The 23,186-nt window shown below is 48.7% G+C and overlaps 9 protein-coding genes across 9 annotated transcripts; 5 read left to right on the top strand and 4 right to left on the bottom strand.

Moving 5' to 3' along the window:
• Nucleotides 1-1,731: 1,731 nt before the first annotated feature.
• On the top strand, nucleotides 1,732-3,978 carry MRS44_016244 (uncharacterized protein; the record flags this gene model as incomplete). The annotated part of the gene is made up of 1 exon (XM_046277792.2): nucleotides 1,732-3,978. The coding sequence occupies one exon, from the start codon at nucleotides 1,732-1,734 to the stop codon at nucleotides 3,976-3,978; it is 2,247 nt and encodes a 748-aa protein (XP_046125102.2).
• Nucleotides 3,979-4,380: 402 nt separating this feature from the next.
• Nucleotides 4,381-5,660, bottom strand: MRS44_016243 (uncharacterized protein; the record flags this gene model as incomplete). Its single annotated transcript, XM_065617951.1, has 4 exons — nucleotides 4,381-4,885; nucleotides 5,144-5,314; nucleotides 5,391-5,442; nucleotides 5,498-5,660. 4 exons carry the CDS (start codon nucleotides 5,658-5,660, stop codon nucleotides 4,381-4,383), a joined length of 891 nt encoding a protein of 296 aa, XP_065474023.1.
• Nucleotides 5,661-7,118: 1,458 nt separating this feature from the next.
• On the top strand, nucleotides 7,119-8,393 carry MRS44_016242 (uncharacterized protein; the record flags this gene model as incomplete). Its single annotated transcript, XM_046279074.2, has 1 exon — nucleotides 7,119-8,393. The coding sequence occupies one exon, from the start codon at nucleotides 7,119-7,121 to the stop codon at nucleotides 8,391-8,393; it is 1,275 nt and encodes a 424-aa protein (XP_046125104.2).
• A 319-nt stretch (nucleotides 8,394-8,712) lies between these two features.
• MRS44_016241 (uncharacterized protein) lies at nucleotides 8,713-10,094 on the bottom strand (the record flags this gene model as incomplete). The annotated part of the gene is made up of 9 exons (XM_046272387.2): nucleotides 8,713-8,752; nucleotides 8,802-9,221; nucleotides 9,268-9,405; nucleotides 9,457-9,494; nucleotides 9,540-9,694; nucleotides 9,748-9,789; nucleotides 9,839-9,929; nucleotides 9,974-10,003; nucleotides 10,050-10,094. The coding sequence occupies 9 exons, from the start codon at nucleotides 10,092-10,094 to the stop codon at nucleotides 8,713-8,715; spliced, it is 999 nt and encodes a 332-aa protein (XP_046125105.1).
• Nucleotides 10,095-10,745: 651 nt separating this feature from the next.
• MRS44_016240 (uncharacterized protein) lies at nucleotides 10,746-11,552 on the top strand (the record flags this gene model as incomplete). The annotated part of the gene is made up of 1 exon (XM_046277793.2): nucleotides 10,746-11,552. The coding sequence occupies one exon, from the start codon at nucleotides 10,746-10,748 to the stop codon at nucleotides 11,550-11,552; it is 807 nt and encodes a 268-aa protein (XP_046125106.2).
• A 694-nt stretch (nucleotides 11,553-12,246) lies between these two features.
• Nucleotides 12,247-12,875, top strand: MRS44_016239 (uncharacterized protein; the record flags this gene model as incomplete). Its single annotated transcript, XM_065617950.1, has 2 exons — nucleotides 12,247-12,459; nucleotides 12,513-12,875. 2 exons carry the CDS (start codon nucleotides 12,247-12,249, stop codon nucleotides 12,873-12,875), a joined length of 576 nt encoding a protein of 191 aa, XP_065474022.1.
• Nucleotides 12,876-13,676: 801 nt separating this feature from the next.
• On the bottom strand, nucleotides 13,677-15,951 carry MRS44_016238 (uncharacterized protein; the record flags this gene model as incomplete). Its single annotated transcript, XM_065617949.1, has 4 exons — nucleotides 13,677-14,087; nucleotides 14,138-14,429; nucleotides 14,477-14,843; nucleotides 14,946-15,951. 4 exons carry the CDS (start codon nucleotides 15,949-15,951, stop codon nucleotides 13,677-13,679), a joined length of 2,076 nt encoding a protein of 691 aa, XP_065474021.1.
• A 491-nt stretch (nucleotides 15,952-16,442) lies between these two features.
• Nucleotides 16,443-16,868, top strand: MRS44_016237 (uncharacterized protein; the record flags this gene model as incomplete). Its single annotated transcript, XM_046277795.2, has 1 exon — nucleotides 16,443-16,868. The coding sequence occupies one exon, from the start codon at nucleotides 16,443-16,445 to the stop codon at nucleotides 16,866-16,868; it is 426 nt and encodes a 141-aa protein (XP_046125109.1).
• Nucleotides 16,869-19,937: 3,069 nt separating this feature from the next.
• On the bottom strand, nucleotides 19,938-21,269 carry MRS44_016236 (uncharacterized protein; the record flags this gene model as incomplete). The annotated part of the gene is made up of 1 exon (XM_046282791.2): nucleotides 19,938-21,269. The coding sequence occupies one exon, from the start codon at nucleotides 21,267-21,269 to the stop codon at nucleotides 19,938-19,940; it is 1,332 nt and encodes a 443-aa protein (XP_046125111.1).
• Between the last annotated feature and the right edge of the window lie 1,917 nt (nucleotides 21,270-23,186).

Genomic DNA, 23,186 nt, shown 5'->3' with positions numbered 1-23,186 from the left:
AAATGGATCCGGGGCGATTGGTGGAAGATGGCTGGTACGGGTATAACGGAATTGTGAGACGAGGCTAGTGGTGGCGCCTAACACACTTGGCGAGTTTCAGATGATTTTCTAAGGGGAGAGGTTTCAAGTCGGGAGATCAGGTGACATGATGTTTATATAAAAGTAAAACACTTCTCCTCCGAGTGAGTGAGTGGGTGAGTGTGGTTGGGTTGTGGGAGGGAGAGGCGACTCCAAGGTGGTGAGCATGGAAGTAGCCCATAGCAGTTCAGCCATCTAGTGAAGACATTGCCGCTTTTTATTCCAATTGGAATTTATCATGAATTGAGGCTTTCCCCCTTACATGATTGTCATGATAAGGTCGTAACTGTCGAACTTCTTGAATTTGTCGTTCGTCCACATCGCGTGGACTGGACGCCAGGTCCCACCAATAGTCAACCAATACAAAAAAGCATCGCAGACAACCTTGCGAATTGTCCAAGTCCACAAGACAGGCACATGCCAGCGGATGAGACAGGCAAAAAAAGAAGCCATGCTAGCAATCGTTTAATAGGAACAGCCCGATGCGGGGGTCGAACCCGCAACCTTGAGATCGCGTACTCGTACCAGAGTAACTTTGTTACCGAGGCATTCTAAGAGTCTCACGCTCTACCGATTGAGCTAACCGGGCGTGGCTCTGATTGGTTGGCGGGTGGCATCGAAATTGGATGCCATGCAGTTGAGCAGCTGCAAAAACACCCAAAATCAAAAACTGGCATCTATAACAACTCGTGCCTATGCGTTTTATAATTGCCTCCGTCATGAGCTAAGATCTTTGCCCTTTTTTGCCTTGTTCATCGGGCTAGAAACTTTGCCACTTGTGACTCCGGAGCGGCAAGCCCAAGAGAGACGAGGGGGAAGCGGTGGTGATGGCGAGGACTTTCATGGTTGTGATATTTAGGGTAACAGGAAGATCGAAGTTGAAGGAGCTTAGCTGAGCGATGGCCTTGTTTGTCTTGTTGATCTATTGGTTTGATGATGAGTTAGAGAGATGTCTCTTGACCAAGGAGATGTCTTGGCTTTTATAGTTGGTCAAGACCTTATAAGGGCTTTGGGTCCTGCTTACACTGGTGAAGCCTCACAGACCTTTGTACATGATGCGAGAAAGATCGCCACAATCCTTCGTTCAAACATTCTAGCATGAGCAACTTATTCGGAGAGGGTGCTCAGTAGATGAGACCATGGGAAGAAGACGTAGCGAGCCGGCAAATGAATGTCACTGCCCGGTTGATCTTTAGGGAAGGGTTGCTTCAGCTCATGCAACAAGGGACCTTGTGCATTCGATGTGTGGTGATAATGCAGGCACCTGACGTACAGACCCCGGCTTATCACATCACTAACCCTCGTTAACATGAAACAAATAAATGCAGCTAAAATTCAGCTCCTATGCTGCCAAGTGAAGAAGCAAGGGTTGAACCAATCAGATGCATCACTTTCGCGCGCACTCCTGGCCCATGTCAACTGCGGCTGAAGTAAACTCAACAGAATCCATGACCAAAATGCGATTCTGTAATTAACAGCCGGACGCCATGTGCAGGAGCCCTGGCGTTACATATTAGGTTGCAACCCTCCTTGCAGATCGAGTCAGGTCACTGTCGAAATATTGTGAACCTGTCAGCAGAGTAATAAACCCCATCAATCGCACAGAATCTCGTCCATTAGGTGCTAGCACCACTGCCCGTGTTAATCTTCACCATGTCATCCGGACTCCCATTAAGGCTTCTTTGCCACGACAACGGCAACTTCTTCGTCGTCGACCCTGCTGCTCACCATGTGACAAGCTTCGACATCCTCTCTTACACCTGGGGCCCAGAGGTGGAGCCATACAACTGCCGACTTGGCGGCGTCACCTGGAATGTCAAGATAAATCCCGACAAGCTGGAAGACATCAAGCGACTGATGATGGCGGCTGACATCAAGTATGTCTGGGCCGACTGTGTTTGCATAAATCAGACAGACGAGGATGAGAAGGCGAAGGAAATCCCAAAGATGTTTGAGTACTACAGGAGCGCCGAGAGATGCCACCTCCTTCTCGACATGGAAGAAGAGTGGATCCCGCAGGAGATTGTCGACGACCTCAAGTTCATTGACCACGTCTTGTATCACATGCGCGGTGCGGCACTCGCCTCTGAGGCCGTCGGGCTGACCGACAATCTTATCAATCGCCTGGATCAGTGGGCCAACGCGGAATGGAACTTCGACATAGGCCAGTCAACAGTGAGATCTGCCGCAATCGACATGGGCGTACTAAACTGCTACTCAACATGCATCAACCGTGTCATATCGCTCTTTGACAATGCTTACTTCTCTCGGGTCTGGACGTTCCAGGAGATGATTCTCGGCAAGAACATAACCATGTGGGGGATCAACCCCACGAGTATCTTCTACATCGGTCAGCTCCATACCTGGATGGACCTGGCTATCGATTGCACCGACAAGGCGGCCAAGTTGCACGATTGGATAGAGAACGGTCGGTTTCTCCAGACGGCAGCGGTCAGCGCCATACTGAGGGTCATTGGTGAGGATATTCTATCCCTCGTCAGCCTGCAGACCCAAGTCACGGGGATCAACAGCGCAAGGACCGACATCATCAACGGTGGTTCCTACTGGTGGCGAGAGAACTACAAGGGGATAAGCAACATCTTCTCTGCCATCTCCCTCAAGCCAAGAAAGTGTGGACACACGGCCGACATCTTCAGGGGTCTATTGGGTATCTTCAGCGGGCTGTTTACCAAAGATGAGGTGAATACGCAACTGTCAGGAAGCGACATCAAAGTCATCTCGTTCAATTTCTTCAAGAGACTGTCTACTGAGACCGGGCTGGCATGGACTAGGCTTGGGGTAACTAGCAAGGCAAGAGAAGGCGGATGGAATTGGATTCCAGTAGTGGAAAGCGACAACCAGATCATGACGACCGACTGCTTCGCTGGGGTACTCAACCTGGGTAGGCTCAAGAAGGAAGGGCGGGCTAAAGCACCGGCTATGACAGGTCTCATCGGAACCCCACGGAAGTTCATGAAGATCCGACTGAGCCAGGGAAATGGGGATTTTCAGTTCATCTTCAAAGGCTGCAACTGTGGCAAGAAGCTCAAGACTGGCGTCTTTAGCAGTGAGCGCATACCCACTTACGACCGGCCCAGAGATGTGGTCAAGGACGAGACAGGAAGGATTCTGGTGCAATGCGCCACCATCCTGGGGGCCATCATGGACCCGGGGCGAGATAATCTTGTCGAGTATCGGAGGAGATTGCTCAGAAAGCTGCAGCCGATGTGGGAGACTACGGATCCCATGGCGAAACCCGTGGGGTGGGAAGACCGGTCGGTCAGCGGCACGTTCTGGGAGAATCCAAACATCATCGGTTTCCGGGCGCATAATCTGTCGATGATCTACAGGATGGTCTCGATCACGAAATGCGGTTCGCGCCTTGCAAACGGAAGCACGGCGAGCATCACATGCCACGTCAGTGTCAACTGCGGATGCACCATAGTTGCCCCATTCGCCCTCATCTTCGAGGCTATAACTGCGGTGGAGGGAAGCTCACTTGGTGAAACGGCCGTGACATCGGACGACGACGGTAGGATAGTCCTGCAAGATGGGCTGGGGTTGGTGCAGGTCGGGGACGTCGACAAGGCCTTCGACCTCATAGCTTTCTCGGGTGATATACAAGCCCACAAGTTGTATGCTGCCAGCTGCAGAAAGAAGAAGGAGAACGAGCCTATTGATTATGGAGTGCCTTTGCCGAGTGGCAGGGCTCTCGTGAGGGAGGAGTTTACTCACGACGTTACCGACATGATGAGGGATTATGGGTACGTGCATACTGAGGGGTCTGGGAATTTGCTCTTGTCGAGGAAACATGTCCTCGATCCGTACAAGATCGTCGGAGTTTGTATTGATGAGTTTATTCCGAATAAGAAAGGGGAAGGGCTAGTCACGATTCAATAGGGACATTGCTCAGGTTTATAGTGTCGGACTTTGCTTGTGTTTAGGAGGACTCGGTTTATAAGATGATTGTAATATTAGGGTTAGGTGCTATGTGGAATCTACCGAGCTGTAGTGAGCAAGCTTGGGAAGTAGTATGAGCTACGGCGGAGAGTAACAGGTGTCAAGATACCGGCGAAATGTAGCTGTAAACTCAAAATTGTGAGATAAATAGCGGAAGCACGTTAAATAGCAAACGAGTGTGAAATATGGCCTGCCAAGCAAGATTAGAAATTAGATTAAGATAGACCTAAGGGTCTGACCTGGATCAACCAGGGTGTTCTTCCCAGCATGCTCACCCATACCTTTACATCATCATAGTTGAAGCCAGGCCCTTGATGGGATAACTGAGCCAGAAGGACGCCTCTACACCATCCTTGCCTCTTGACGCATCTGTGATAATGAACCAGCATCAATCACTCCAGAAGGCAACCCCAACTCATGGATAGCATCGCCATGACACAGTATTGCAGTGCCACTTATGGTTCGAACATCCACGTGAAGCCGGCATCCCGTGTGCAACATGAGAACCTGTTGCCAAATAGCTTCGACAGTATGGTGAAGCCCAACCCCCCAGGTACTTTGTACTGTAATTGCTGCCTTTTGCCGGCTGTATCTGAACGCGCATGCGTGTCCCTTTCCGCCGTTCCAGAGAATCATCTCTTGCAGCTTGGGCATCCTCGATGCAACAAGAGCGGCGAGATACAAAAGCTCCATAGCATGATGTAGCCTCTCCTTGGTCGTAGAAGCTCCGACGTCAATGAGAGGAATTCCAGATTGTGCCACGTCCAGAGTCGTTGTTCCGGTCGGAAGAAGTGGAATGCTTCGATCAAGAACGACACAGAGAGGTGTGTGAGCTGTAGACTCTGCTCTGCTATTGTTCTAGCAAGCTCGGGGGATCCGATTCTAGCTAGTCCGGGACGTGGCTGAGGCCATATGCTTGTTCGTATCGGTCTCATATGGATCTCGTCGAAATCCTCGAATATCGATAGCCTCTTGAGTGTACTCGGTAGACCGCCTTCAAGCATCATGTTGTAGTCTGTGCTCTTGTCAGCCATGAAGGCATCCTGTGACCAGCAGATACCCTTACCTCGGTCACGTAGCCGTTGTATTAATGGATCCCACTGACGCCATGGTTCGAAGAGTAGGCACTCTAGTCGGGGAAGCTTGTCCAGCAACATCCGCAAACTGGAAGCCGTGAGCCGTCGGCGGAGATGTCGACGTATCACGAGCCTTGTGACGACGTCCACTCTGAGAAGCCGTAGCCGAGAGGTCAGGTCGATGGTTTCGAATAAGCGTCCTAATGTTCGAGAGTTAGGAGAACTTATTCGAGTTCCATTAGACCAGCCATGATCCGAACTTCCCCAGTTCCTTACCCCTTGGCTCCCATCTCCGAAGCAGTAGTTCTTGAACCAGTGCTGCGGGTCACTAGGTGAATTAGTGCTGAGCTCTAGAGTGACACCGTCGGTGGAGTCCCAGGTACTCAGTATAGCAAAAAGCTTCAATACTGCGACCTTGATCATGCGGTTGTTGCGTATCCAGGATGATTGCGATTCTCGACGATGGCAGATTAAACAAGTGTATCGGGGGATTGCGACATGAAGCCAAATATGTTGCACAAGTGGTCGGGTTCGGTCGGTGACCATGGTTCTTAAGTCGTTGACACATGTTGATCGGAGCTTCAGTCGGCGGAAATTTCGTCTCTCGATCAAGTCCTGCCATTCTCTGCAGACAGCAGCACAGGTGGACAAGTGCCCTGTACCACAGGCTGCAACATATTCGAAAATCATGAAGCGGAGCTCCATAGGCAAGGAGTTCCAAGAGTTCATGATACATTGTGTAGGTCTTGGGCGGTGTGGCGCTTTTGGTGTTTTGTTGTCATTGGTGTCGTAAAGATGATGATGAAGGAGGCAAAAGGAAAGCCTACCATCTTTATCCTGCGGACTTTGTTGAAGGTTTGGGGGTTTTTGGATGTGAAGTTTACAGGGAGGAGAGTTCTAAAAAGCTCAACGCTGCCTGGAGGTGTTTAGGTTCTCACCATGCAGCATGTTTTTTGGGTTCAGCAGAAATGCCTCCTTTCAGCTCCGTTTTGGCTATGCTGCCTTGAGTGAGCAACATGACAAATAAATATCATTGTCAGTGAGTTAAATGTACCGTTGAAGGAAAGAATTTTTTTCACACAAAATTCAAACACCGTGAAAAGTCTTGGCTGTGTGTGCTCCCGTGACAAACCATCTCCCCCGGCCTCCGCGGAAAGGACGTTTAAACTCTGACGTCTTTATGCATTAAACATGGAAACCTTGTCAAGTTAATTTCTCGTATTCCCGAGGACACGTTTTGGTCCCTGTCAATACGTAAAACCACAAGGTGTATTTATATGAAACGCCGAACAGCTGCCAAGATGGTCTGGGCCGGGTTCTCGCCTGTCAGCAAAGGTTTTAAATATTGACCGCGTGATGGAAGTCTTAATAAAGACTCCGTATTATTCTTCGGCAAGTGTATCTGTCCTTAAACCCGTATCCATTAATACTACCATCTTATCTAGTGATGGTTGGGGACCTTTGTCTTCCGGGTTATCGCCTCACTTACACCGTATCTCCAAATGGCATCAAATACGACCACAAACTCGCGACTTTTGTAAACAGCATGGGGGAAAAAGAACCCCTATATATCCCATTGGCCCGCCTATCTCCGCCTCTTCCAACTACCGTAGTATTCCATCCTCCTTCGACAGGGCTGTCGAAAGAAGGTGTCATGTCCATTTTAAACTTCCGTCTATTAAGGGGCCCTACTGTCCAATACGACGGGGGCTACCTTCCTATCTGAGCCAAGCGACTAGCCTCTGAGACCCGGAGCGTCGGTTCCGTTGATCCTCATTTAGATGCACGTTTGACGGCTTTCACGGCGTGAATCATTACACCAATCAGGATGAAGGGAACCCTCGGGAATGGGATGGACGATGCGGGTTTCATGGGTCGATGGACCCCGAGGAAGAAGCTTAAAAACTGCCGGTAAGGCATATAAGTCGAATTGTTTGGACTGACAAGACGACTTTCAGCATTACAGATCAACTCTTTACATTCTTTGACTTACTTTTTAACAAAATGGCTATTTCTAAGCAACTTCTTCTCGCCCTTTCTCTTCAGGCCATCACTGGCTGGGCAGCTCCCGAGGGCATGCTCGTGGAGCGACAATCTGGATCAAGCTACGAGGCAAACCCCAACATCGGACCCGGCGGAAGTCAGTTCAAGGACTCGAACCATTTCCGCGTCTATGGCAACAGCGGCCAGGCCGATAAGGCCCTCTCCATGCTCGAGGCTGCCTATGACTGCTTCGTCGGCACTCTGGGCTTCCGAACCTCCGGACTTTCGTTCAACGATGCTTCCGACAATGGAAAGAAGACCAAGACCAACGTTTACTCGGTTGCCAGCCTGCCTGGAGCAGCTGGCGTCATGCACTCTGATTTCTCAACTGGCATGGGCTGGCTCGAGGTCCAGAACTCGTTCCTCACCGCGTCAGGTGTGACGGTCCACGAGTACGGTCACGCTTTGCACTATCATCAGAAGACTTGGGTCGACCAGGGCCGGACAGGAGCTTGGTGGGAGACGTTTGCCAACTGGGTTGCCGACACTTATCGCACCTCTGATCTGTGTGCCGCTGCCCGTCGGGCCCATGGTCAGGCCACCGAGAACACTGAGATTGAGCTGCGCAAGACCATCGGCGACTCTTTCCAACCCATCGTTGACGGCTCAGTTGACACTGGAAACTATTACCAGGCTTGGCCCTTCTTCACTTACTTAACCAACAACCCTGACAAGTATGCCAAGCTGGGTACTGATACCCTTCACCAAATGATGGTCCAGTACAAGGCCAACAGCAACGAGACGCCTCTCCACACCCTGCAGCGTGTGGCCGGCAGCACCACTGTTGCCCAGATCGTAGGTAGCTACTGGGCTCGCATGGCCTACGTTGACATTGGTCACACCTCTGCTCACCAGACCTTCCTCGACCAACGTCGCTCTCTCAACTACGCCAACGTCGACTCCAACGGTAACGGTAAATACACTGTTAAGTCCGCCCGCCGACCTCAGTACATGGGCGCCAACATCATCCCTCTCAAGACCTCCAGCAGCAGCGTCAAGGTCCAGATCACCGCCAACGGCGCCTACACTGCGACTCTTGCCCTCTTCCGTAACGGAGCTACTCGCTACGTCAAGGTCGACGGCTCTGCCACTGTCACTGTTGCTTCTGGTGAGGAGGTGAGCCTTGTTATTGCCAACACTCCTAGCCTTATTCTCTACGACCCTTTCAACCTGTCTGCTGAGGCTAAGAAGGGTCTCGATTACTCTTTCACTCTTACTGGAGCTACTGTTGCTTAAAGCGGTGGTGGCATTTCCGAGAAGTAGTCTTTGGTTTCACGTATATATTGAGCGGAGCTTTGATAGCTCGCGCTCTCTGCTTGCAAAGCGCCTGTTTCATAGTCTTGTTTCTGTCACATAGCTTCAAAAGCATTCTGTCATCAATGATGTCAAATGCCTCCCGTTCTTGTGAAATTGTCTGCTTGCTACCTAGTTAAAGTGCATACATATCTGGCCGAGATCAAGACTGATGCCATCAGGCATCCAGCTGACCGTATTGATGGCCGGTACACCATCTTTTGGGCAACACCATCGACCGTCAAACGTTCTCGTAAGCTCCTCACAAGGTAGTCTCAGGCTTCCTTGCATAAACGGAGCAGCTGTACGGGTGTCAGTATCAGAGCATGAGAGGAAACACGAGCAGCTTACATAGGCCAGTAAGCATGAATCTTTGGGTCATTAAAGTCCTTCCGCAGTTTGACTAGGAACAATTCCACCTCCTCAGCACTCCAGCCGAGGCCTCTGGTGAAAGGCGCTAGAGTGAGACCTTCGAGAAGGATATTTGAGTTCTCATTGTTCCACGCCCCGAGTTCCTTATACTTGGGATCCTTGGGCCATCGGTTGGTGGGCCATTTGAAGCGCGTCTCGACAATTTCTGTGAATCCCGCATCGGCTAGATAACCCTTGAAGGAGGAAGTCTTTGCGAATTTTCGCTCTAGCTTTGCGGCTGCCTCTTCGAGAAGCTTGCACCATTTGGCGAGAGTGTCGTCTTCGGAGAGGGTACCGTCATCACAACCCATGATGACATCCACCTCTTGGAGCTCGACCCAGCCTCCGGGAGTAAGGTTGCTGCGTGCATTAGGATAAGAGGTTGAAATAGGAAAGAGAGACACACTCGTAGATCTTTTGGAGATAAACCGGCCAGTCTTGAACGCTAAAGTTCATCATCCTGCTGTGGATATAGTCAAAAGGCTTGCTGTAGGTCCAGTCCTCATCAATATCATCGATTAGGAACTGAACATTCGGAGGGACCCTATTTGACATGTCAACAATACCATTGGAAGTTAGTGAAGCTCATGCATACATGTTGGGCTGACTGGGCGAGAGATCAACTCCCACAACCTGTGCACTGTCAGCTTAGGTCTATCACATGATCGTGCGACTGACCTCGGCTTCGGGGTGTTCGTCACCAAAATCGATAGCCCAGATACCAGTACCCGTGCCGAGATCGAGCACGCGCTGAACATTCGAGTCAGGCAAGTTGGGCGGGCAGAGACCAAGCTTGTTGTCAAAGGTAAGAAGGCAAAGGTGGTGTTGAAGATCTGCAAGGCATAAGCACACTCCTTGGAGTAGCCGCGTCGATATCGACACCTACCCAGTCTCTCGTTTTCCTCGCTGTCGTTGGGAAGGTTGTATTCTGCGCGTGTGCATCAGACCTGGCCTTTGATGTGGTGCTTATGACATACTGCCGTCCTTGTATCGGTGGTATGTCCTACCATTTTCATGGCGATAGTCAAGGATGGAGCTTCTTAAGCTCTCCGTCGAGGTTGCGGCGTCCTATTGGCATCAGAAATTTGCTTCTTCGGGGTGGGCATCCATACACCACCGAGCGACGAATCGCCATCATCGAACTAGTTCATGTCAGATCGAGCTATTCCATCAGGACAATGAGCTTACATCTTCATCGGCAGCAATCACGGGATCCGCGTCGACGGTAGCCATTGTCGCTGTTCTTCGAGTCTGTTCGTCTCACCACAGATGAGGGGATTCTCGTCATCTGTTGAGGGGTTAAAAGTCACTCAAATATTGCTGCTTGCTTATAAACAAGACCAAATGGCCAATCGCTATCCACTCGACTTGCATTGTTGTCTCTTGTCTCGCCTGATGGTTTGCAGGGATGGGGCGTAGAATGAGCTGTTGGTTCTGCAGTTGAGTGCTTGTAAGTGGTAAAGATGAGCATAACGGGACTGGGATAAATTAATGCAACATTATGTGCATACCCGATTCACATAGAGGAGCTTGATCAAGTTGGTGACAACTACTCATTCACGATTGAGTCGAAGCAACTCTCTTCGAGACTGCATACTGTATGAACCTTATAGTGCTGTTAAATCAGTGCCTAGCTAGGCAGGTCAGAGATGTCTACTAAAACTAATATACACAGAAAACAGTCAAGATTTGACATGATGAAAACAAATCTCCATTGGCTACAAATATGTATTCCAGGCAGCCACTTGGGGGGCCTCTCAGCCTGTCAGCTTGATTGATTTTCCGACCCGACGAGAGGGGTCAGTCAGCCTTACGTCTCACCCTGCATATGTCAGTCATGCCATCATTCTTCAACATTCAGTGACTCTTTCGACAGAAATAATCATGGACATGTCAAGTCCTGAGGGTATCTCTATGTTTGGGGAGGCGGGAAGAGGTGACATCACCGCCATGAGCACATCGTCATCAGACTCGTCATCAGACTCATCATCAGACTCTCTCAGCGCCAAGACGCCTGGCAGCTTCGACTTTGACGACTCGGTGGCCTATAACATCAAGGCATGCGCTGCTCTGGCACCCACTTTGGACTCGGCAACACCGACTGTAAGCCGCAGCGACCAACGCCGTATGCTCATAGAGCTTGAGGCTATCAGTTCTTGGGGAAACGACAAAGAACGATGGTATACACTGAGACCAATCGTTGAGGACCGATTGGATGCATATCTCGGAACATTTATCGGTCCCAAGGATACGCCATATGAAGGCGGCGTCTTTCATGTCCGCTTCAGCCTCAAGGAAGGGTATCCATTTACACCCCCAGAAATGTGGTTCTTGACCAAGATTCTACATCCAAACGTTGATACCAGAGGAACAATCTGCATGGACCTCGATTGGTCCCCATCACTCACTCTAGAAGTGCTATTGGCCTCTGCAGCATCCTTGCTCGATACCCCAGACTGGTGGGATCCCATGCCAGACGGTCTTGTATCCACGCTGGGGAACGATGCAGAAAAGTTTGATGAAATGGCGAGAAAGTGGACAAAGGACTTTGCAACGGGAGAGCTTATTCGTCCTGGGGATAGAATTGATGGGTTCTGCAATACGACTGATTCAGTTCCGGGATGGGCCAAGCCGATTATGTGGGCGAGGAAGAGACTCAATCCGAATGCTTTTGGGTTATTCAAGAGATAGTGCTTTTACAAAGAACAAGATTATATCAGGTGTTTTGGAGAGTTTATCCTTGTTATTATCTGGGGCGGGATGGGTTTGATGTGTCGTGTTCCCAAGTTGGTGCCATCAAGGACGTGAACCGGGACATGTCTTTTCAAGTCCGCTAAACGATTTGAGAACCATAATTATCATCTCCAATAACTATATCACTTCCGTTCTCAAGTTTACTGAAGTGCCGCGGCTATCTCTGATGTGTCTCGTATTGGCCGTTGATTGGCAGCACGATCTCTACCCACAACCTCTGGCTCAACACCGACGCAGACGCGCCTTGTCTGGTTGCCTGAATGGTGGTCAGACGTCAGTCTCAAGGAGTAACGCATTTATAATCTGTCCAATCAAACATCAATTAGAACCATGCTTTTCTGGTTCAATGTAACCTCAGCCCTTCACTTAGTGGTCGCTTCGCACTCAACAAGAAGCGAGACGAATCAGGCAGTGACCTCCGACGCGCATGCAATCCTCCTCAAGCTAGACCGGGCGAACCGACTGCATGGATACGGCATGGCACGACCCTGAATCTATTAATGTCTCCTGGGAGTAATTCAGCCCTGCAGGGATTCCCATCCCATGGCCGGACATCCCCAAGTTCTGGGCTTTGGATGTTGGCCAACAACTTTTTTCCTTGAACCCAATGCATCACCGCACATCAATTACCATGTCGCGCGATTACTCCGATCTCCAAGTCGTCCCCGACAGGTCTTATCCAGAGGTGGTACCGCAGTTCGAAAAGGACCCTACAGACAAGGTCCCAGCCGAACCGCCACAGCAGGCCACACCTCCAAGGAGGATCTGTGGTCTACCCCCGAAGCGATTCTGGATTATTGTTGTCGTGGTCGTGCTCATCACAGGCGCGGTAATAGGAGGTGCTGTAGGAGGAACACAAGCCAACAAGTCCAAGTCCAACGACGATACCCCAAACAGTCCAACCTCCACCGCCGACCAAGCCACGACCGAACCTACCACCTGTTCCGCAAACGCTGCAACGTTGGTTTCGCAGGCTCCCCCGACAACGTTGTCAACATACCCGCCAAGAGCCTCGACGACTGCATCAACAAGTGTGCAAGGTATAACGAGAAGAACAAGACTGAGATCGCCTCAAGGGAGAGCAACGTTTGCAATTCTGTCTGCTGGAGGCACAGGGTCACGGGAGATGACTGGCCCGGCCAGTGTTTTGGGTCTACGATACAGAACTCTACGAGTAGTGGGTTTCCTGTTGATGAGGACCAGATTGAGTGTGACTCGGGGGCTTGGATAAATCAGGAGATACCGGGCAGGGATGGGTAGAAATAATAACCGTCGTCACAAACGAATCCACAGTTTCAGCTCGGTTATAGGTGGTCCGTCACGTCGAGGCTACTAGGTTAGACTATTTTAGAATGAGAATATCGACGCGAAGTATCGCTGCTTTTATAGAGGGTAGCTTAGGCTCACCTCTGGCATAGCTTAGCTAGTCCTTACCCCGGCTTAAGTGCCCTTACTTAAAGATTTAAAAGTACCTGTTATATAAATATAAGTATTTAAAACTATAACTCTTTAATTCTAAATAAGTATATAATTATTAACTTAGAGGAATATGTAAAAGGGTTTAAGAAAATCTTATTTTATTTACTAAGTAAGATAGCTATACTTATAATAATTATATATTTCTTAAAAGATAAAGAAGTTATACTAGGCTTATATAAATAAGAAGTACTAGGCATAGTCTAAGTAATAAGGTTATAGTTATATGTACTAATTATAAAATAATAAGTCTTAATAGCTAGAATAAGGTAAAATTATAGATAAAAAGTAAGTCTTTATTGAGTATAAGACTTTGACGTACTAAGGCCTCTAAGAGGGCTTGTGTTATAATTATAATATAGCACGGGCGGGGAAGCCTAGTAGAATAATAACTAAGGGAGGACTAAAGGGAAAATATCACGTCTCATTGCGTTGACTTCGTATTTGGACATCAGAACGAAGGACGGCTCTCACCATCCTTGCTTACTTTTTCATACATAGACTGGTGATGAGGCCCCCTTCTTTATGGTGATAAATCTCCCAACAAGCATCAGGCTAATCATAGTTGATCCACTGCGAAGCCGCTCAAGTTGGTAGATTCCCCTGACCACTCCCCTGACTCGACATCGGCTCTGGCCTCAACCATTCGAATGTGTCGAGAAGACCAAACTCAAACTCCATTGATGTGTCTCCAAGGTCCCAATTCCAAGGCTCGAACGCGGGCACCGCTTGTGAAACTCCGCCGGCCGGAGGTGCGTCCTGTGTCACCTTTTCCAAAACGTGGCGGATTATCCGCTTGCACGATCTGCACAGCTCGCCGTTCGGTGCATTCGGTGACACCCAGTCAAGGAAGCTCATCAAGAGGAATAACTTCTCCATGATGGCGAAACGTGACGGGCCCTGTTTCCCGTCGGCTGATACCATGGCGGGGGCTGCGGTTCGTTTGAGGAGCTCCTGGGAAAGGATACCCCCGGCCGGGGCGGCATATGCCATAACCTGACCAGTGGGTGAGCTGAATCACCAAAGGATATTTAAGCACCACTTACCAACCACTCCAAGTCTGTCACGATCCAGGGCAACCGATCGAGGTGCGTCCAAAAAAGGAGGGCAAGGGAGACCATCTCGAAGCTCACAGCAACTAGATCGGCCTGGCTATCATGCCCCTGCTGGATCAGTAGTCTGTAGATGAAGAAGTGGTTTTGGAGATGCTCTAGATGAACCTGCAGCCGACTGTAGAACATGTTCTGATCAATGCGAGGATCGAGCAGGTCCTCTTGTTTGTACTGGAGACCGACCGGGAAGGTCGCCACCGTAGCAACCTCTCGTCGGAGAATATCCCTGTGCTGTTAGCACAAGACAGATGGTTGCCGAAGATGAAGACTCACAAGAGCGTGTCGACTGTCGTTTCAGGCCTGTGGCCCAAGGCGATCTCAAACAGCTCGTCCCTGAAAAAAGCAATCATGGACCGAGCGCGGCAGATTGTGGAGGGGGTGACTAGTCCGCTCTTCTTCCAGCCGTCAGTATCGAGCTGTTTCATGGCCTGGGCCAGAGACTCCTTGTTCCCCAGCAACTCGTGGTCTGCTAAGTCGAGGGGTAAGGCAGTCAGCATGTACCGGCGACCGAAGGCTGGCGGCCTGCCCGTGAAAGATGCCAGGACCTTGTCGATGTTGAAGATATAGGCGACAAGTCTCCGCTTCCACTCCGAACAGATCGTCGGCTGATAGTTCGGGCGGCTGGTTTGTGCGTGGAAGCCTAGAAACGTGAGGAGGGAAACTGTATCACTGTGGAACCTCCACACCAAAGGACCTCCTTAACATTAGCGAGGTGGGTATTTGCCTTCAATGGTGGACCCACTGGCGTCTCCGGATCTCATCGACTCAAGAATGCCTCGCCGCAGAAGGAAAAACAGCAGAAACGAGTTTCCGTTGGTCAGACTCCTGCAGACGTCGACGCAGAGGTTGACGGCCTCGAGATAATCCGTCATATGGAATTTATACCGAGGATCCCTCAGAAGCTCAGCGCGGAGGGGCGTCGAGACATTCGTTCCAAACGCCCAATAGGTAAATATGATGCCCAGGGCTTCCCATCTGAAGTTCATCCCAGAGAATTGTTGCCACCATCGCTCCGGTTCCTCTTCATCTTCCGACAAAGGCTGGGAGGTGTTATAGCACATTCTCTTTGCAATTTCCCCAAGGCCAGCATCTGTTCTATCGTGGCCCAGAAAATATCCAAATGTGTCATAGAACGAGTCGAGCGTTCGATGGCCGACAAGGCGGAGCCACAGCTCATTGGGGTTGGCGTAGATCCTACATAGTTTCTCGCCCTCTTCCCGGTGAGGAACTTTTCGGAGGACGGAAAGACATATTTCCAGCATCCGAGGGGACAAGTCCGGTAATTCTATAGAAGGGACAGGCTCAGCTTGCTGTGGGGTGCAGCCGCAGTCAGTCCGACGGGCGATAAAAAGGTTCTCTTCCGCTTCTTCATAGATGTTGCAAAAGCTCGTCGGACCCAGATAGCCCAGAGAGCTGGAGGGGTTACAGGGCAAGGGGTCTGCAAAAGTTCTAATATCTCCGGTAGACGTCGCCCGCGTTGATCCGGTAGGAGGTTGGCAGGACGAGTGGCTTGATGTCGGCGAAGATAGAGACCGGCCAGGTGTGGACGGACTTAGGATGGACATCCGCGGGTCCACGATGTACTGGCATTGGCTACTTCGAGAAGTCTTCTGGCACCTGCGGCAGATGGGCTGACCATTGTCGCAGGCCACTTTGCGCTTCCGGCATGGCTCGCAAGCCTGAGGGCGTCCATTCGGGCGGCGGAGCGAGGGCCGGCTTGCTCGGTCAGCTGCGTGAGGCGATGGCATGGCGGCACTGGCGCACATAAGTCGCAGGGTTTGGGGATCCGAAGAAAAGCGCTCAATAGGCGGGGGTAGGCCGTTGGTTCGAAGAGTACGCCGTAAAAGCTGATTATGACTGTAGTCACACTCGGCTCAAAACTCGGCTTGGAAGGCTTCGGCTTCGGTATCGGCTCGAACACAATTGGACAATCCGGTCGGGTCGAGCAATAATCGGTGCTGACAATCTCGCCGAAATAAGTTGACCAACAAAGATGTCGCCGATCCACATTTGTTCGGCTTCGGCTCAAGATCGACCCGCCTCACGGCGCGTCCCTCGCCTACTCTCAGCTTCGAGCCGAACCCCGACTCGTGAGACTTTCGTTAACAAAAACGCCTGCATAAGAAGGCATACATAAGAAGGGCCACAATTCCTTGACCTGGCCTTCGTTTCCGGAGTCCGAATCATCCTACAAAGCTATCAATTAAGTTTCAACGCCTTAACAACTCCAACCTTCAACATGCCCCCTCAACTAGGTCAAATCGTGGAGACGATCCTCTACACCTCGTCTGTTCCCTCGCTCGTGGCATGGTACAAGGATGTCTTCTCCATCACTCCCTTCGAATCCAATGAGGCTTTGGCAGGCTTCAGCCTGCCCAATGACTCCATCCTGCTACTCTTTGATAGGAGTGCCATCACGGCGGACAGACACCCACCTGGCGGCACGATCCCCAAACACGGCTGTCCTACGGGGCTGGGCCAGCACATCGCATTCGCATGTAATGGTAAAGAGGAGCTTAAGGAATGGGAGGAGCATTTCAAAGTGAAAGGAGTGGAGATCATTGGGCGCATGGAATGGGAGCGCGGGGGGAGCAGCGTCTATGTTAAGGACTGGGAAGGACATGTCATCGAGGTTATGACCAGGAATATTTGGCAGGTTTACTGACTTGACCATTGCGGGTAATAGAACGCAATTGGGCTTCTTGGGTGGGGGGTTGCAATTCCGGCTTTGTTACATTCCCTGGGGCGGTGAAAAGAACCTTCATTTGCGCCATCCTATCGCCTGTGGGGTGGCAGTGCATAGAGTAATCTCCATCAGCGGGACCGCCTTCTCTAGAATATACCGTCCATAGACTACCTGATATGTGTCTCAACTATAGGTAGAGGCATGTGTTAACTACGTACCATATGTTATTAGCCTGGCGTTGAGGGGGTGACTTGTTGCCGAGGTGAGAACGGATCTATTCAGCTGGGCTTGTTATGTGGGTTGACACTAACTAATATGACAGCAGAAACTAAACAGATCCGATGCTAATGGACCGAATGCCTATACATACTATTGACAAGACAATGACTAGAACCTCGGAAGTTCTACCTAAATAAAGAAAACCCAGCCCCCTCCCCGGTCAGAAGTAGAATGGACTATCTACGAATGATGGAAACTTGGAAAGTGGAAGGGCTCCTCTCATAATGGTAATGCAGGAGAGAAGTGACAGAATACTAGGGCAAGCCTCGTCTAAAACCTTGAGTCTATTAATGATGGTAACCACTTGGAAATAAATTGTTAGGCGGGCTAGCACAGCGCGGGAAACTCGAATACCTTGTTGAATAGAGAATTCGACCGCGGTGGAAAAGTTGTGGAGTGGGGGGCGACGATAACTCGAGCAGGGACTCAGGTCCTGTTTGATCGTCTTAGCGCCATGGTTACGACCGAGCAACAAGGAAAGGGCTGGCTGTTTCTGTCGCCATGTGAAGTGGTGTCCAACCAGAACTATCCGTAGTGTTAGAGCCTTATAGCCAGCGGAGTTAAGGAGTCATCAACGGTAGCCTGGCGTATTACAACCTTCAAGAGGTAGGTCATTGTGTAGGTACAGGCAAAACTCTGTCTCCCCGGCACTTCGGTCGGGGATCTCCAAGTTTTGCTGGCTTGCAGTCCTTCTGGAACTGGAGTAACTCAGGATTAAAGTCTTTCAACGCCTTGCCCCCCGTTGCTGTGTCACGCAGGGATGCTGAGTGCGCTTGACAACAGGTAGTTCTTATTGTCGAGATTGTAATTATTCTTAGTTAAGTGTTCTTTTTTTCTTTCTTTCTTTTAAATGATCTCAATGAGAGGCCCTTTGGGGCCTTATATCTTTGAATGATCACATCTATGACTTTGAACCTTGACCGTAGGACTTCAAACTTTAATCTTGATCCTGAAGTTAAGGGGGAACTCTCAGTTCTTCCAACACCCCCTCCCTCTGCGCTGACAAGATTAAAGCCTGTGACGAGCTAATACCACAGGGGGAGTATGGAGCACGCAACACCTACCAGCTATCCACAGGGGCCACTCCCGCTTGAATTCCACAACACTCGTGTCGGTAAAGTCGACGTCGAAGTCCTCTCGTCCGCCAATCGCGTACCAACACCTGGTTGCATTGTCTCAGCCAATCAGGAACAAGACCCCAAAATACCCACACCACTCGTTGTTAAAGGCGTCATCAACCAAGGCACAAAACAGTGAATTACTTAATGCTAGTGATGATTTTACCCTCGTTGCTCTGACATCATCATCTCGTGGACTTCTTCGTCAATGCTGGGCCGTCAGATTCATCTACCTGTGCTCGGAGCTGCCGAAACACTATTGATAATTTAGCCGGCTTGACTCTCAAAACAGGACTGGTCACATTGTGCAACAACGCTTTTCAACCTTTTCAGTCTCGGTTGAGAAGACTGCTAAACGGGCTGCTGCAGCAAAAACCTCATTAATGCCTTCTCCGGTCTTAGCCGAGCACTCAAGATACCGTGAGGCTCCGATCTTGCGGGCAGCAGCCATGCCCTCGTTACCAGTGGCAATCTTATAAGCCGCGTGACGATGTGACATTTCGATTGTACCGGGATCATTCCGAACGTCTTGCTTTAGCCCAACAAGAATGATCGGCACATTGAGTCGAAACAAATTGACCTTGTCCTTCCACTGGGCGGGTTAATAGTGTATGTAAGAATTCTGGAATGTAGGTTAGGGATTGTGCAAATCATACCTTGAATTGGGCATTTTCCAACGACAAGATAGAGCTAATAGCAAAACAAATTAAGAAAACATCGGCTGTCGGATAGATGCGATGTGACACAAAGTCGTGTTCCTCCAGATTGACTGTGTCGTGGAAACCAAGACTGATACGAGTGCCATCGATGATATAATCCTTCGACCAATAATCAAAGCATTTAGGTAGGTCCTCGGCATGGTCAGACGTGGAGGGAAAATGATAAATTTATTGGGGATTACTGACATCCTATACGCCGAGTTAGCTAACGTTTTGCGGTTGGGGGCAAACGACATGCGGGAGGGAGGTGCCCGAGGTGGTATCTTGAGAGAAGACTTGTCTTCCCGCATCCGGAATCTCCAATGATTACAAGGCTCCTACTGCTTTGTTAGAATGATATGCCGGAAATATACCCCAAGTGTGATTGTAGGACTACTTGACATGGATAACAGGTTAACAGACCTCGAGATAGAGGGGGTACTATCGGGGTTTGACCCGCTGGAGTAAATTGATTGCCTGAGTTGATAGCTGCTCATGGTGCAAGTGTGGTGACGAAAATCAGTGGGATGCTTTGTCGTTAAGCCGTGATCAGAAGGAAAAGAAGTGGTCATCTGTTTAACTTCTCAGTTGGCGGCAAGCCGGATAAATATTTAACCTACCCGGGCCTGCCTAACTGGATAAAGGGGGGAGTTTTATTGGGGTTGCCTCACGTGACGACCACACTGCAGAATAGGCTTCCTATCGCATATCACCGCTAGGTTCGTGCGATTGGATATAAGACGCGGCTTATACTTTAGGTTCGTATATCCGGTTTCACATCTAATTTATCGCATCAAGGATTTCTAATCCTAACGATATAGGCTTGAGTAGCTCTGCCTAAATACATAGCTATTTAATTTCTTTTATTCCTCAGATAAGTCTCATCAATTGACTGGTGCCATCTCTGATCCCTGTGGAGCTAATTGTCTGACAGGCATCCCTCTAAAGGTACCTCAGACCATGTGCCGTTCCGATGAGTTTTCAAATGTGAGAGGGCAGGCGATAGATCCCGTTCTATCCGTGAGATAATTGGACAGATTGTCTCGTAGCGGTGAATACAACTCCCAATCCTCATTCTCTCCGTCGCTCATGCCGCAGAGTCTGCCGTGTAGGGATGCTCGCTGCAGCCTCAGGTTGGTTTTCATACCCGGCAAGAGTTCGCACCAGGACGTAATACCAAGGGAAATGTTAGAAAGCTCGAGGTCAATCAGTGTGCTCCGTTGGAAGACTAGCGCCTTCAGGAAGTCATGTCGGTTACTTAGTATGTTCCTCAGCTTCAGGCTCGAAAGTTGAGTCCATACGTGTCCGGAGGCGAGAACGCAATCGAGGGTAGCGGGAAAGGCGTCATCGTCATAGTGATTTTCGTGCCGCGACGTAAACTCGACCCCTAGGCGCTCAAGTTTGCCAAGGGAAGCCAAGAAGTTTGCAAGTGTGCAACTTTCAGACAAAAATTTCCGACAATCCAGCACGTCAGCCTTGGCTAGCCTACCATCACGGGGGTTGGCTTGGATGCGTATTTGGAAATTTGCCAGGTTAGAGAACATTGTGCCGAGTTCTTCCAATGTGGATGGAGATTGGTTGAAAAATCTCCAACTGATTCCTTCAACTTGAAGGGATCGTAGATTACCGGGATGTGGGCCCGTTTTTAACCCATGAATCAAGGCTTCCATATACCGGCATCCAAGAGGGAGTGGGCCTCGTCCGGGGAGAAGGAAGACCGAGTCCTCACGAAAGGGACCGTTCGGGATCCACCACGGTTCCCTGGGACTAACTGTAGTGACGGTGATATCTTCCAGGGCCGGGAGCTCCCTGAGGGCGTTGGCGAAGAAGAGAAAGTCGCTTTGATCTTTGATCATAGCGGTTTGGTCGTTTACTGCCTCGATATACTTAGAATAAGAAGCCTTCAGGAAGTTTCCCGGCCGAAGTCGTCTTCGAATCGAGTGCCCGGCATCAGTTGGTGCGCCGTAGCTCCGACTCCGGTCGTCCAGGTCTTGGTTGAAGCAGCGCCTAGCGAACTCTCGGAAACAAGAGATGTCGTGGTCATAAAGCATACCATGATATCTCAAAGACCTTACAGACTTGGATATCACGTGGTTGCTCAAAAGACGGCTCAAGAATGCGAAATCCTTGTGATGGGAGTAGAGTATGAGCTCTCGGAATGCATAGGACGAGCCTACTGTCATAAGCGCTCTGCATACTAGGCGGAAGCTCCTGGCGTCGCGGTTTGGGAGCTGGGAGCACACCTGATACAGGAGCTCCTGTGGTAGACGGTCAAGAGAAGCCATGGTAGCCGGCAAAACGAATAAACGAACAAAGAGACCAGGCTATGACTTTGAGGATTTCGATGACAGTGGAGTGTGTCAGAATCGAGACCCCAGCCACCGATGAATCGAGGCTCCGCCAAGGTGCCAGGGTTTAAAACCAAGGGCATAAATGCATTCCAGCAGCCGGACAAGCCGACGGCTAAATTAGTATGTAATTAGGCGATCATAGCAGTGCATAAGCCCCGGCTATATCGCCCTTATTAGGGCTCGTTAGGTAGATTACTACAATCCCCTCTTCAGCCTATATAAGCACCCTTAGCCCTAAAATTTAAGAGTATAAATACAAATATAGTATTATATAGCTTATATTTATATAGCGGGAGCCTATAGGTTCGCGGTGTGACGGTCGTGTATATTCCCAAGGGATAAACCGGTCGTGCTGGGTTTATATTGGCAGGGGATTAGGCGCGTTGTCTTAGACGGGGTGTAAGTCACGTCTAGTAATATGCTTAAAGGTATTAAGTGTAACTAAGTTATATTAATAGCTGAGGTAGCTACTATATAAGAGAGTATAATAAGCGTATCTTATATACTTTCTGTGATATAATAGCTCATAATAGATTATATCTTATAGGGCCTAAGCTATTATGATCTATCTAGCTAGATTAGAGAGGATTATAGCCTGCGAGGCGTGATCCATTCTAATCCATATGTGATTAGTTAGCTAATATGGGTCCTTCTTATTATATGGCCTAATATCGTTTTAGGCCGTAATATAATATTTCCCCTCCGTTAGTCTTATCCTTAAGGCTATATTTATAACCCTAATTATTTCGCGTATATATACTAATCTTAAACCTATAAAAATCTTTTACTAATATATCTAGTTATCTTGCCCTTTCTAAGAAGTGGTTAGCTATTATTAAACTAGGTGATATTATTAACTATTTTAGATTTAAAATTATGCCTTATTTGTCTTATCGTTCCTATAGTCTACGCTATATAGCCTTACCTAAAAAATCAGATCACTGCGGGGAGTGCGCTTATTATGGCCTTTCTTATAATATATTAGCGAATATTTTTAATGCTTATTTATATATTCTCGCCTGCGGGGTTTTCTATTTTACTAATAATTTTCCTAGTAAATTATATTCACTGAGAGTCTAATTATCTAGATTCTAAAGAAGAGCATACTAAAGAGGACTTCTTGCGTTTATAGCGAGAGGCCTAAGAGGCTTAAGCGAGGGTAAATGAGGTTTTAGCTCGTTTAACTTGGCTCTATCGCTAGAAGCGTTAATTATATACTAAAGGTATTAAGATAGCTATTTATGGCCTTTGTTCCCTAGACGAATTAGAGGAGACAAAGAAGGCAGAGTCAGAGGCTATGATTGCTGCGTAGACTATAGGTGCTATGGATACTATTAACTAGAGTGCTATTAGCCTTGAATTTATACCTCTTTTTAATATCACTAATGGAAGTCCTTTAAAAGGCGTTATATACTAGTGAGGTATTCTAGGGGTTTCTATATATTTTCTAAGTCTAGGTAGTCTTTCTATTTAACGAAGTATATTATTTTGCCATTAATTTTATTTATATTAAGGATAACTTCTATAATATATTCTTCTAGTTTATTAACTTTTATATTAGGCTTATTGCCTATCTTAACTTAAATAGTATCTTATATTAATTTAAGTAATAAAATATAAAAGATTAAATAGAGCTTAACCTTAGGGGGTAAGTCTAATTTATAGTTATATTTTAAGATTTTCTGCTTAATTTTATAGGGTTTAATATATTTATAGTTAAGTTTTTTATTTTAGCATTTTATTTTAATATTTTTTATCGCGAGATAAATTATATCTCCCTCTAAGAAGATTAGTCCCTTAATTCTTTTCTTATTAGCATAGCTTATTATCTTATTTCTAATAAATTTAAGT

The sequence above is a fragment of the Fusarium solani genome (genome assembly GCF_023522795.1).
Source record: "Fusarium solani strain SB1 chromosome Unknown bctg00000012, whole genome shotgun sequence".
NCBI lineage: Eukaryota > Fungi > Ascomycota > Sordariomycetes > Hypocreales > Nectriaceae > Fusarium > Fusarium solani.
This window is presented reverse-complemented; position numbering and strand designations above follow the sequence as displayed.